At 42.4% G+C, this 14,800-nt stretch overlaps 1 protein-coding gene across 1 annotated transcript in view; it reads right to left on the reverse strand.

Moving 5' to 3' along the window:
* LOC126539164 (neprilysin-1-like) overlaps positions 1-14,800 on the reverse strand; it is a 57,545-nt gene extending 42,745 nt beyond the window's left edge. Inside the window, exons 1-5 of the mRNA XM_050185913.3 lie at positions 14,399-14,800; positions 10,734-10,829; positions 7,298-7,336; positions 6,234-6,395; positions 819-899 (exon numbers count right to left, since the gene is read on the reverse strand). Coding sequence (XP_050041870.1) covers positions 819-899; positions 6,234-6,395; positions 7,298-7,336; positions 10,734-10,821 — 370 coding nt within the window. The 5' untranslated portion in view covers positions 10,822-10,829; positions 14,399-14,800. The remainder of the gene's footprint in view (positions 1-818; positions 900-6,233; positions 6,396-7,297; positions 7,337-10,733; positions 10,830-14,398) is intronic.

The following is a 14,800-nucleotide window of genomic DNA, read 5'->3' on the forward strand; positions in this document are numbered from 1 at the left end:
AGTTGAAGAATGAAACTTCAACGATTTGGTCGGAACTTATTTTTTTTTTATTTTGGACGACAGGGAGGCGAATTGCTAAACTATTATGTACTGAATTTCCAATTCGAAGTGAGTGTTGAATAGTGCAAGGCTCGCGCTTGAACCGTTCGAGTGTAATCTAAACAAGTGAGCATTTAAGGACCAAGAAAAATTAAAGCTTGCAGTTGAGAGTGTGAGTCATTCATACATCGAAAGCTTGGGGGAGGCGTTATGAGTGCGCGAGGTCCAAAAGTGCATTTTTTTGCTTGCAAAACCTACAACTGTTCAAATATTTTATGCTGGCGTGCAATGCCCTGCCGTTATATAGTAATGAGGAATTAGGCATTCACATGCAGTTTTTTGTCAAAATAAGTAGCTTCATCATATTATAACTACATTAACAACGGATGACTCGGCTACCTATCTTCCAGTTTTCTATCCTTTTCACCGGTACAGTATTTGCGCTGTCAGCACGCACATTACATTTTTTACTTCAGAAGGGATGTCGGCTAAATTATCTCTGGGAACGTTTTTGTTTCAGCATTTATTTATTACTTGGAGGATATGAATGAGCTCTTCTAATTGAACTTAGCTTTCGCCACCGCCCCTTCAATGAAGTGGACGGATATGCCACGCTTACATGAGAATTATGTTTGGAATGTCTCATTGTTGGGTTTCAGCAGATTATTTCGCCTCAACATTTACTTCTGTTGTGAGACCATCAGATTAATATCACTTTAATGTTAAAATAATTATAATAAATGATAAGCAAATAAGGGAGTTCTGAATTTGGTACTCACCCACACAGGAATTGTAGAAAAGAGCTGCCTTGTCTATTATAGTTTGGTTCTCACCAACGAGGGTAATGTTGCCTAGGAGATCTAAACATAAGAAATACGTGAGAAATAAGGTAACTATTTATATATATATATATATATATATATATATATATATATATATATATATATATATATATATATATATATATATATTTACACACATCCGCACACATATGAATATTACTAAGACATCATTTTCACCAAAAAACAATAGAAATAATAAGGGGAACAAAAAAAAGAAAGAAAAAGCTGGTGCCCAAAAAAAGCACCTCATAGTTCCAAAAGATACCGAAATATGTCTAATTCTGTTTGTTCGCTTATATTAGCGTTAAGACCATCACACTCAACTACTGTTCGTGGAAAGAAGGAGTATTTAAAGGTATTGTTTCGGTATTTAAAGGGAACTATGGTGTAAATTGATGTCGGCACCGTGTAGCATATCCAAAAGAAAGCATATCTTTATTGTCTGGCTATTAAGCAGTCCCTTGACTATCTTGAAGATAAAAGTCAAACAGGCCACACGTTTTCTCTCTGATAGGCGCTTAATATTAGCTTTCGCTATTAGTGGTGAAATTGATGTTCGCCCATAACTGTTCAAAATAAACTGTAATGCCTTATTTGTACTCTATCAAATTTGTTAACATTGCCTTTTGTAAAGGGGTTCCAAACAACATCTGCGTAATCGAGTATTGGTATTATAAAAAAAACTTAAATGCAAGAAGTTTAGTGCGGCTTGACACCTCACGAAGAGAACGTTTCAAGAAATAAAGTTTAAGTATTGCCTTATTACACATGTGAGTAATATGCTGATTCCACTTCAGATCATCATTGAAGAGTAGACCAAGATATTTAACATCCCTAACATGAGGGAGTAAGTGTGATATCGCTGTCTAAGCAAAACTTAAAGGATGTTTCTTATTAGTTAGGGACATAATTAAATATTTCTGGTAATTAACAGACATCTCCCCACACCAATGTATAAATTTGTCGACCTCAGATTGGCGCGTTTGCTGATCATTAACACAACTTACCTCCGAATACACAGCGCAATCGTTACCATAGGCCAGGATAGGGGTCCTTATATTGTCAACAATCTTTTTTTTCTGATATACAGTAGATGACAGTGACTTGTAGCCAAAGGCGTAAAGACATAAAAAACGAAAGTGGTCTTGAACCAGTTTACTTCACCCGCCGCGGTGACAGTTGCTATGATATTGCGCGGCTAAGCATGAGGTCACGGGATCTAATGCCGGCCCTGGCAGCCGCATTTCGATGGGGTCGAAATGCAAAAACTCCCGTGTGCGGTGCATTTGGGGCGCGTTAAAGGTCCCCTCGTATTCAAAATTATCCGGAGTCCCCACTACTGCATGCCCCATAATCATAGAGTGGTTTCGGCAACGTAAAACCCACCAATTCAGTTCAGCAGTTTACTTCGTTAAGTGGCTGATGAATTTCGCGGGTCGATGGGCTCGTAAAGGGTTACATGAAACATCGGAATGCGCCTCTACCAAATAGCAAACCCTTGTTCAACTTAAAGAACAATAAACTGCATGAGTGCATGGTTCTTGGTGTGTTTCAAAAGCGAAGTGTAAACTCTGAACGTAAATTCTATAGAACGTCTGTAAATTTGTGTTTGACAGAGTGTAATAATCCCACAAAAATTCGCATTGAAACTTTATTGAACTATTATTCACTGCCGCCACAATTAAGTCCAGTGTGAGAGAAAGGCCTTACTAACAAGTATGAAATTACGATCACTATCACTCTCATGACTTTTTTGATTATCACTACCCCAATTTTTCTTGTCTTTTCCATGATAATTCTGTGACAGTAGAAGAATTATGGGCGAAATTTAAGACCTATGTACACGAATGTTTATCAAACTTCGTACCCATGAAAAAAAAGAAAGTGCACAAAAGAAACCCTTGGATCACAAGGAATATAATACATATGAAACGTAAAATGTCAAGGCTGAGGAAACTTAAGGGTAAGACATCAAATCCCTGTTTCTCTGACAAAATTAGAAAATTGGCACATGAGTTGAAAGTAGCGATAAACCAAGCAAAACATACGTACATGAACGTCACACTTAGCAACTTCATCAAGACGGCTCCTCAAAAATTTTGGAGATATTTCAACGCGAACGTGCATAAGCAAAGCAATCTGCCGCAGAAGGATGCTTTCCAAAGAGCAAATCAGTTTAATAACTTTTTTAAATCCGTTTTTACACAAGACAACGGAATTTCACCAGATTTAAACCACCAGCCGAGGGGAACCGGCGACATACTTGGTGATATAGAGATAACAGAATCAGGTATACTTTCACTGCTGCTTAACATCGACATCAAAAAATCTTGTGGCCAAGATGGGATCCCCAATACTTTCCTCAAGAGATACGCAGAATGGGTCTCTAAATACCTCTTACTTATCTTTAAAAAATCTCTAGAATCGTCTGACGTACCCAAAGACTGGAAAATAGCAAAGATTGTCCCGATTCTCAAATCAGGTGACGCAACAAGCCCATCAAATTATAGACCGATTTCGCTAACCTGCACATCTTGCAAAATTCTCGAACACATCATACTAAAACACATCGTAACCTTTGCGGAAGATAATAACTTGCTTAGCATCAACCAACATGGTTTCAGAAAAGGACTGTCTACTGTTACGCAACTGACACAAACTGTGCATGATCTCGCTCTAACAATTGATAACCGCGGGCAGACTGACATAATATTCTTAGATCTATCGAAGGCCTTCGACCGGGTATCCCATCCTAAACTCCTGGGCAAACTACAACACATTCTCGGATCTGGCAGCATAATAAACTGGATAAAAGCTTATCTTGCAGGTCGGCAACAGTACGTAGAAATTGAAAGTCAGCAATCTGATTGGGTAGAAGTGTCATCCGGAGTACCACAAGGAACAGTCTTAGCACCAATTCTTTTCTTACTATACATCAACGACATGGCAGATAACATAAAATCAACAATGCGCATGTTTGCAGATGATTGCATTATATATAGGGAGATTAGGAACCATAATGATCAAGTAATACTAAATCACGAGCTTGCGCAAGTAGCAAATTGGTGTCAGGCATGGCAAATGAAGATTAATTTAGACAAGACTGTTTTTATGAGAGTAAGCCGAAAAAGAACCCCTCTAGAATTCACCTACACGATCGAACAGCAAAAATTAAAGATAGTAGATGATTATAAATATTTGGGCATTGTCCTATCATCCGATATGAAATGGGACAAGCATGTGTCACACATATCTTCTAAGGCATTTACAACACTTTGTTCGCTTAAACGCTCTTTAAAATCTGCCTCACCAGACACTAAGATGCTAGCCTACACCTCATTCGTTCGTCCTATACTAGAATATGGTATTACCTGCTGGTCTCCACATACCAAACAATGCATAAAACGCCTAGAAACAATACAGAGAAAAGCCATCAGATTCATTTATAATAGGTACAACCGTAATGATTCTCCGACAGAACTCCTCGATAAAGCTTGTCTCCCGACTATTTACAAGCGTGCGAAATACTTACGTCTCAAGTTTCTGTTCCACCTCCTTAACGGGGTCTACAAATTAAACAGTGGTGCATATGTATCTTTCACTGAGCAGCGAAACACTAGAACTAAACATCATAAACATTTAATTGAATACAGGTTCCACACAGACACATTCAGGTATTCTTTCTTTCCCCAGACAATCAGAGACTGGAATTCATTGCCTAGTGATATCATAATTTGCTCACCTGACGATTTCCTTCCTATGATGGAAAAATATGTCTATGAATGCGCATCTTGATTTACCAGTATCGCCTGCAGACCCCGCATTTTTTGGTTTTGATGTACTTTTTTGTTGTTTATCTTATGCTTCTGTATTTCTGTTCATTAACCTTTAAACTGACTCAGGAAGGTCACACCCTTTGTTGTATTACTCAACTACGTCTACTTGTAAACCACAATACTAACAAGTGTATAAGTTTGTCATTCTTATTTTGATGCAATGTATCTTCCCATGTCCTGCAACAGCCTCAAAATGGAGGCTAGCAGTATGTATGAAATAAATAAATAAATATATATGAATAGAGCTCACCCATTTCGGACGCATTTCCTAATCACTGAAACAATCTGATTATTTGCTTTATCAATGGTGAAACCGTTCTCACGGAATTTGTTGCTCCATCAGTCAGCGGTTATCCAACGGCTATTTCTCGAAACACATGGGCACCAGCGATTAGGCTGAACCCTTCGATGAGCCATCTATTAACGCCCACGTGCTTGACCAGCTGATCAGAATTCGACGGTAGCCGACTGTATTCGCCATTATCGTTCTGTTTCGAGTGTCTGTTATGTGGGCACAGGTTCGCCCAATAAAGAGTCATTTTTGTGACTCAGTTTTGCTGCTATGTTGCTCACCATCAGTACAACGTGAAAATATTGTCCACCCCCCAACTACCCATATCCTAGGACTAGGATATGGGTAATATATTTAGGACCATTCAAACTAGGATATTTACCACCATTTTAGTCTAGTAACTATTGCTACAATTACAACTTTCAACGCTATGCATGAAATTTTATTTTTTATCTTGCTCCTGGTACTGGGTATGATAGCCGATGTTTCATCGGGTCATGTGTTATACAAAACAAAGGTTAAGCAGACACACACACTGCAGGAATCAATCTTGCGGGCAGAATGTGGCAGGTAGCTCCCCAACCAGCATCGTTCGGGGCCCTGCATAGCGTTACCAGAGGGAGTTACACGTTTGAGTAGCACAAGTGATGGTGTGTGTGACACGAGCTAGTGCGTGAAGATATCAGCAAGGCGATATCTGAATAATATGATTTGAGTGTCATATGCTATGTTTCGGACGCAGCCCACCGGGTACAAACTATACCGATATGCGCACACGAAATCGTGCAAATGCAGTCTGGACGACGCCGCCATGAGGACTATATAACGCTTGGTGGGGGAAGGTTATTGACGAAAGGTATAGGCACAGAGAAGAACGACATTTACCTGAATGTAGTTATGCATTCTCTACATTTTGCCACAAGAGCAGATGGCCATCATGAAGAATTTGTCAAGTAGGGGTATATACGGAGGGATACATACCCATTTTCACAATATTGAGCTAGTACAAGTATAAAGAAGCTTACGCAATCAAGCATATCATTGGGTGCTACTTGCTAATCATTATGAGGTCTGTCTCCTTCAGTTATTCCTATTAGCCGATGTTTTATCTCAAAATGCTATGTCGTAATTTTTTTATTAGGTTGAACATCTATAATGCCACGGCCCCGACTAAGTCTGTAAAAATCAAACCACGCCAAATTCTATGATAAAGTACTGCATTACCTCGAATGGTATCCCTTAGTTCATCGCTTAGTATAGTAAAAGTATCCATCGTTGACTTGTCTTCTGGAACCGGGTGGTTTTTCATCCATCCACCACAGGCGTACGAGTAGAAATCTTCACATGGGTCAACTGATGTGTTGAGTGACTCGTTGATCAGCTTGGCTGAATGAGAAGTGAAGAATACAGACATCTGTTTGCACGAACTATGCAAGGCTTCTCAAGTGTGAGTAGCTTTAGGTAAAAAAAAATGCAAACGTACTTTTTGTCAGTGGTATTGATAGTATAAGGCGCGGTTTATGTGGATTCCTCTAGCTGTGCGTTCTTGGGTGAGTTTAATGTACACTGTCATATGTTAGACGGATGAGCAGGAAGGCCCCTACATTGGTGGCGCCTGGCCAAGCGGGCAATCGGTTCAACGCTAATTGTGCATGGGTTGAAATAAAATCCCTAAGGAAGTCACAGAAGTGCGCTCTCGTTAGATTTTGTGCGACCACAGAAAGATGCTTTGTTCGAGGCTCCTATAATTTTAGTGTTGACGGAAGTACTCTCAGAGCATATGAATTCTGCGATCGCCCGCATTTTGGAGTTGCAGTTGAGGCATTCGGGAGAGAGCTTGAGAATTGATGAAGGGAATTTGGGCGCTTACTTTCTGCAGATTGCAGCCGGATTTGATTTCCGGGCAATAATTTTTTTTCTTTAATGGCGATGACTAAGGCTTCTCATTACGGTACATTACGTTGATTAGCTCATTTTTTGCGTGTGTATTCATTATGGGAACCACTACGATGACAGCAAAATTCATGGGAATAGTGAATATAAGAAACTATATAGAAGGAACTGTATGATGTATCATCGTACCGCATTTCGAGCACTGCATATCTGTCTACTAATATACACACTTCTCCCCAGTGTTGTACCTGTGAACGAAATGTGCGCGTGTGCGTGACACCTTAATTGCAAGTTCACGAAACTTGTTACAGGATAATATTGCTGCAGGTGCCGTAAAGCTGAGTAATGTTTCTAGGTAAAGAGAAAGATTGCGCTGGCAACCGAGGATATCTTACCTCGTTGGATGCACACGGGTGTGTTGCAGACAAGGTATTCTGTACAGAGAAGTCGGGCAGATCACAAAAAGAAAGTTAGGTCGAGAAAATAGTCACAACGGCATTTCTTTCGTCTCTTTTTTAGATGTCGTAAAACAGCCAACTTCTCAGGTGCGTTAATTCCACGCTTCCACATGGAATGTCGACCAAGTAGTGCGAAGTCTTTAATGAAGCAGGCTGCTGACTGCGTGAATGAAACCATCTCAGTATTGCCTACTGTGCTACGATATTTAGAATGACCCCTAGTATGAAAATAAGCTTCTTTAATGGAATATTACAATTAATATTTATCTTGCGTTAGCTATTCGCGTGATTCTGCCACGTAAATGTCGACAAACATTCTATCGGGAGATTTATACAAGGCGAGCTCCTGTGAGTGAAAATTTGGGCGTACCTCTAAGAGAGCACACGGGTTATGCCACACAATCAACGAGGCCTCTTCCACATCAATGGCCGTCAGGCACAATCGGAATGAACAAGTTATGCTGCTCCAAACAAAACGTATGAATTTATTGGTTGATTTAACGAAATATATGAAACAGCCTAAATAGACATAAGATTTAACCGCTGCGACGATGCTTTCATCCCTACACAGGTCCCTTTAGAGCATAAAACGCTCGATGGAAGAGTAGTCGTCACAATCCATTCAGTGACTAACATAAGTAGCTCGTTTTTCGCTCATGGCGTCATGGCAGTATGGCAGAGACGCGGTGGAGGAGGTTGCTCCAATACCTGTGAATTCAAAATCACCGTATGTTGAGATATTCAACGTCTTAAGTTCACCCTTTTCCGCTCATACTGTGAAACAGGGCGTGAGGCTCTACTTCGTACTGTCGAGTATTAAAGAATGAAGGTGTGATTAATTCTCAAAACAACCCGTAAAGTATTATAAGCACATGAACTAAACGATGAAAAAGGCTGGTACTGCACTGTCTTCGGATTGTTCTGTGCACTATGTAGGGGTGCTCTCGACAGCGGCGGGTGACAGTTTACGCTAGTTGTATACAAGGGGCTCTAGCTGTCTGCACCACCAGTGTAGAATATGTGGGAGAGGCATAGGGGGAAAAAAAATAAAAGCAACCTGGTTGCTTGCCTTGCCAGACCAGTTTAAAGCTCTAACCATGAATAGTTGCACATTGTTCTCTGCAACAAATAGCTCTAGAACGAAATGAACGGTAAAGCGAAGAAATAATTTTGCCACGGTTCTATTGTGAGCGTTGTAGTGCGCGATCTTTTGGCGAAGTGCCCTGTACAACGAATCATTTCGTAGCACCCAATCACTTCGTGACAAAGGCGTTCGACTGTATACGGTTTTGTTTACTTAGACGAGTTTTCAAAACTCAGATTTTCAAAATTTGCGAAATTCCTTTTTTTGGAGCTGCGAAATACATGGTCGAGTAGTTGCCAAACATTCGCTACAGAACTTATTAATTGCTTGAATTGCAATTTGCAATTTACAAATTACATTGCAATCTATGAATTGTATCCGGCGGCTTTGCAAGGCATATCAACTTTGAAACGAATCCTGTGGGTGACGCAAGTTTGCAGATATGTGGTCCCAAAATGTTCTCCGACATACGTTTGCATTCTAGGTACTTTTGGGCTTCAGTGCATATAAAGACGTTTCGTGAAAGTGGAAAAGAGTGCATTTTTACTGCCAGTTAGTGCCAGCTTCAAAATTCGGTACAAGTATACGTATCTTGACAACTAAGGGGCATAGTATATTCGAACAGGTGCTTAAAATATGGCGATGATCTTGGATAGTTGGTGCACATTCATCGTTGTGTCTTGCTGACTTTTTGAAGTAAAAATGTCAACTACTATGAGAATTGCAAATTAGGCACTATCAAAATTGGAAAATAACAAAAGAAAAAAGAAGTGTTCAAGCACTCCCTCTGTTAAGCTTACTGAAGCAGAAATAGTTCGCGCGCTTCAACGCATCGCGGTAATGTTTTTTTTTTTTTGGCCTATCGCCCCTGCACCTCTCATCATTTTGCCACATACGTTTTTCCTGTCACCATGTATATAAACGTGTTCATTCACATAAATAAAGAGTTGGTATATTGCGCTTCGTCCTTACTTGTTGTAGTTATTTATTTTTTCACTGTATAAGCTCAGTGCAACACAATGATAGCCTAAAGTAGCTAGTAAATAAATCACGAAAGTTTTGCTAATTATTCACTTGTGTATCTCAATATCCGTATGAGCAATGTCCGTCTTTTGCAGCAATCGAAGAGAATAAGTAGATTTTTGGTATGTGCCACGCGTGGATTTTCAAAATTCTCTGAATGTTGAAAATGCTGAAGCTGAATGATGAAGAACACCTGGTACAGTTAGCGTTCTACCGAGTGGCGGACGTAGCACAGTGTTTGCGCTGTTTCGTGACACCTTTCGTAAATAAAGTCAGTCAGAAGTAGCGGGAGTTCTTTTCTCCTCGCAAGGCTTGTACGGGAGCCATAACGCCTTGTGGTTTGTTTTTGACCTTTAGTATGATTCATCCCCTGCAGTCTAGTTACGATAAAACGTTTGACTTCACTGACAGCTACGCATCGCTGCATGCCGGAGTTGAGATGAGTTGTAGTCGACTGCCCTTCACAATGTCTTCTTATCAAACTTTCGAATCCGGAAAGTTCTGCAACAATGCTAATAGTGTGCACACAACCGAATAGTGTTCTTCAGTGAGCTACAATTTTGCTGCCCTGGAGATCTTGTGCTTATGCTGACACGTTAAAAGGAAGCAAATTGTGCTATTTTAAACAAGAGTCATCGAAACAAATAGTTAAGCTTGCTGCAAATCATGACATACTGCTCTGTATAGAGTGCAACAGAGTGTACTAATTCAATTAACAGAGCGCACACCGACTACTTTAAACTGTTTGTACATGTTAGCTGTCAAGTCAGGCAGCAGGACAGGCTTTCTGCGAAAGCGTAGTATTACGTTATTGTCCATACATTGATTATTCCGAGTCACAGTGCATGTGAGAAACATTAAAATGAGGTTGTAGAAAATAGAAGGGAATATGAGTTCAGCCAACTGGAGGGACCTTAACAGGCAGTGAAGTCAACACGCTACTTTCCTGTAAGACACTGAATCTAAGGTTCTCTTTGGTAACATGTTTTGTCGAGAAATGTTACGTAGATCGTTGAGCTTAGAACATTGCTAGTGTTTAGAATATGTCTAATATGCTTTTTCTCTGTCACAGCGATTAGTATGGGACTTACGCATGCAATATGAAACACATAATCAAAACTGATGTGCCCAATTAATGTGCGCCACAGTGCAGAATTAGTTCTTTCTGTTAAGAACAAATTATGTCTTTTATTGATTTACTAAGTACTCAGATAAGGGTAACGTTGCACAGAAAAATAATCTAAATCATAGGAACAGCAAACCTACCCTTTTCTCTGGTGTCTCCTGGCATGGGGAGCGCAAGACGTGCCCATGTTAATAAGCATGCTAGCAGTAGGGGACTTGCTGCTTTCATAGCGGCTTCTAATATGAAGAGAAAAAAACAGTTTGATGAAGGTGATCACAGTGGTAAAGAATGGTTGCCATGGCACGCTACTCTTAATCACAATATTTTACGAGGGATGATGCATTCGGTAAATAATGGGTTGCCCTTCTTTTTACTTAATTTTCTTTTGGTTGTGTGAAGGGCTCACACAACTAGAGAAAGAAGCTTCCATCGCATGACAAGTAATTATTTAACGTATGCACCTCGTGGTGCCGTAAGCGCCACCGCCAGCTAGTATAGACCATTGCACATACTGATCTTGCTAACATTACAGTCGCATTGCCTTTGCAGACTAAACTTCAGAGTGAATTTTTCTTATATGCAAAACGTAAAACAACTTGCCCACTTGGGTAACTTCACAGTCTGTTAAGCGCAGTTGGTAGTTTGCAGGATTGCAGCGTATGGACGCTAACTTATTGAGTTGTACACCTATTGTTTGACCGTTGCTTCGTTCTTTCAATCTTCTATAAGACAAGATTGTCTCTTGTCTATCATCGCTGCGATGACAGCAGCCTCTGCGTATGTTGGCACACGTTGACGTAAACCAGTGACCGAGGACCTTTTCAGCGGTTGACTTGTTCTGAATGAGAGGCCAGCTTGTGCCTTCTGGAATATGGTGGTTTCATTGTGTACACTTCAGTGAAGTCTTACAAGTTTTCTGAACATGCCACTTCTCACAGGGGCGTCGGCGTCAGCAGGCGTTTGTTGTGTTTCGACAACACGTATCCGAGCACACGAGGGTTGGAGCCTCCCACGCTTAATCTTGCGTAGCTTAGCCATGTCCCTAGAAAAGGGTATCCCGGGGGTTTAGCCGATACCGGTCAGCTTGGACCTTTCCGGGCCCCCGGTGGAGGCAACACACTTCATTGGCCTCCACTTCAGGTAGACGGCACCCCGGCCTGACCCACCCGGGGGAACTCGGTAGTTGCCTTTTCCTACCCTAAGCTCTATTCTTCATCTTTATCTTGATTTCGATATTTCCTGTCTTCTCATGGCTTCGTTTTGCTTTTACTATTTCCAGGCGGCAAGGGTTAACCTTCTGTGGGATAGCCAGACTTGGTTATCACGCATATGGTTAAAGTAGTGTCGTTCAGCTGGCGCATTAGGGCCAGTCCTTTCACGCTGCTGCTACGTCCCCTCGTTGGGCTCCATGGTGGGTATCGGCGTTGCCAAAAATTCCGCACATATCTATGGCAAGTTTCTTTTCCTACACTGCGTTATCGAGGGCGCACCGAAGTACTTAGGGTTATTTGCCGTCAAAGTGAGAATTTTTCAATATTTAATGTCGTACACTCCGATAAAAGCGAATAAGCAGCGAGAAGGGTCTTTCATTTTCTGGTTCCATAATCACTAACTGAAGTTCTAAGCCAAGGCTATAAAGTTTCCAAACTAGCAAGTGCAGATCTCCTTCAACTCCGAGATAAGAATGAATGTGTAAGGCTAAGGAATATTGTGTCTTTTGGAGACGTTCAAGTGAACGTGACCCTGCAATGTACCATGAACACCAGGCGAGGTGTCGTATCCGATGGGGACCTGACAGAGGCTGAACTACTTAAAGGCTGGAGGGGACAGAATGCGATCAGTATAGAACGAATCAAAATGAGGGGCCATGGTAAAAAAATACAGCGTAAGCATATTATTCTGGCATTTGGTTCAAGTGAGTTGGCCGAAACAATCGAGGCAGGCTATGTGAAGACCTGGGTAAGGCCATATTTTCCAAATTCCCTCCGATGGTCTATGTTCTAAAGGCTCGGCCACAGTTATGAGAACTGCCAGGCCGATTAAGCTGTGCCAAATGTAGCGACCATGAAGATCCGTCCGTATCATGCGAAAACGCTCTACACGGTGTGAACTGTGAGGTGGAGCACGCAGCGTACTTGCGTTCGTGCGCATCATGAAAAAAAGAAAGAGAAATTGTGACAATCGAAATAAAATAATATATCTTATTGAGAGAGACACACCGGCGGGTGTCATACCTGCCCAAGGATAGCTTTGCCAGTGCAACCCGCCAGGAGACAGGGACATGACAACTTCCGGACAATGTCCGGCCACACGTGGTGAGCCGCCAGTGACACCATCCGTGCTCATGGCGGCAGCAGCTAATGCTGCTCCGCGGCCCCAGCGGAAAGGGTCATTGACTTCCGGCCTGGTGTCGTCAAGGGCCTCATCCCTCGAGAAGAGCCCTTCCCATCAAACAAAGCGCTCAAGAGAGCGGGTGGCCAATGCTTCGCAGGAGGCGATGGACCCGACTCCTAGTTAAACAGCGTCACTAGCGCCTGAGGAGCGGCGAGGTTCTCTCGACCGCTCTAAAAAAGAGAAACATAGCATTACGGGAACGCCAAAGGGCCCTGTAATCAAGCGTTTCTTTGCTAGACGCACAGCGCCAACTTCGTTCTCATTATGGATACCCAAATATTACAACAGAACATGAGAGGACATGTTCACAATCTTGAAGATGTTAAAAAACTCCGCAAATTCAGTCCGAAAGTGCTGTGTCCAAGAAACACACTTAAGCTTAACGCAGACCAAATTTCTAATGCCCCGCAGGGCTGTGTGCGTGAGCAGGCGTTTGGTGTGTTCAGACACCACATACCCGAGCACACGAGGGCTCGACCTACCGGCGTGTAGCTGTGCGCGGCTTAGCCGTGTTTGGGGAAACGGCGATCCTAGGGGTTGACCAGATGCTGGATGTTTGGACCTTTAAGGCTCCCCGGCAGAGGCAACACACCTCTTCGGCCTCTGCTTCACATAGACGGCACCTCCGGACCGACCCACCTGGAGGAAATTGGCAGTCGCCATTTCCTATCCACCTCTCCAATCTTCGTCTTTCTTTCTCGTCTTTTCATATTTCCTCTCTTCTCTTCACTTCTTCTCACTTCCGAATTTCCGGGTGGCAAGGGTTCGCAAGCCCTGCCAACCTTGTGTGGCTAGCCAGTCTTGGTTATGCTGTATTGGGTTATAGCAGCGATGTACAGCTGGCGTTGGCAGGGCTTCCCTTGCAGGAACTTCTGTCACGTCCCCTTGTTGGGCGCCATGGAGAGTGGTTAGCTTCACTGCCGAAAACCTCATCTATACTTATGGAGAATGCTTTCGCTAAACTCTCTGATCGCCCTCAGAAACGAAGGCACACCGAAGATGGCATCCAGTTTTTCGGGCGCCAGCTCCACAACTTCCCCCGTTTCCTTGTAATTCACTCTGAAAAAGCAGGCAAAAACAGTGCGAACCTCACCGTTCCTTGTTTCAATGTTTTTGATCTTTTTGGTCCAAAGGCGTCGAGCATGGCAAGCGGTGATCTCCTCTTGGAGCTCCGCGATTATAAGTAATATGAGAAACTGCCGAAACTCGTATTAATTGGCGAGACCCACGTAACAGTAACCCCGCACCGTACTATTAACATCACCCCCGACGTTGTCTCGGATGATCCTTTGATCAAGCTGACTGAGTCTGAACTCTTGGAGGGCTTCAGTCAGCAGAATGCTATCATTGTCAGAAGAATTAGGATGAGGCGGGACGTGAAAGAAATCGAGACCAAGCACCTGATACTCACCTTCGGCTCAAGTGTCCTGCCCGAGTCCATTGAGGTCGGGTACATCCAGTTTCGCGTTAGGCCATACGTGCCAAATCTCCACCGATGTTTTAAATGCTAACGTTTCTGCCACAGTTCACAGAGCTGCCGAGGCCGTGAAACTTGTGCGAAATGTAGTGCCCATGAACAAACCTCTGAATCTTGCGAGAACTCTCTCCACTGTGTAAACTGTGATGGCGAGCAGGCCGCATACTTACGGTCGTGTCCATCCTGCAAAAAAGAGACAGAAATTGTGAAGATAAAAATAAAAGAGAATGTTTAATTCAAAGAAGCACGCAGGCGGGTATACTGCCTGCCAAACAAGTTTTGCCGAAGTGGCGCGAAAGGGGGCAGCGCCACAACTGCCCCCGGCGACTGATCGCA

Source organism: Dermacentor andersoni, chromosome 11, assembly GCF_023375885.2.
Source record: "Dermacentor andersoni chromosome 11, qqDerAnde1_hic_scaffold, whole genome shotgun sequence".
Classification (NCBI taxonomy): Eukaryota; Metazoa; Arthropoda; class Arachnida; order Ixodida; family Ixodidae; genus Dermacentor; species Dermacentor andersoni.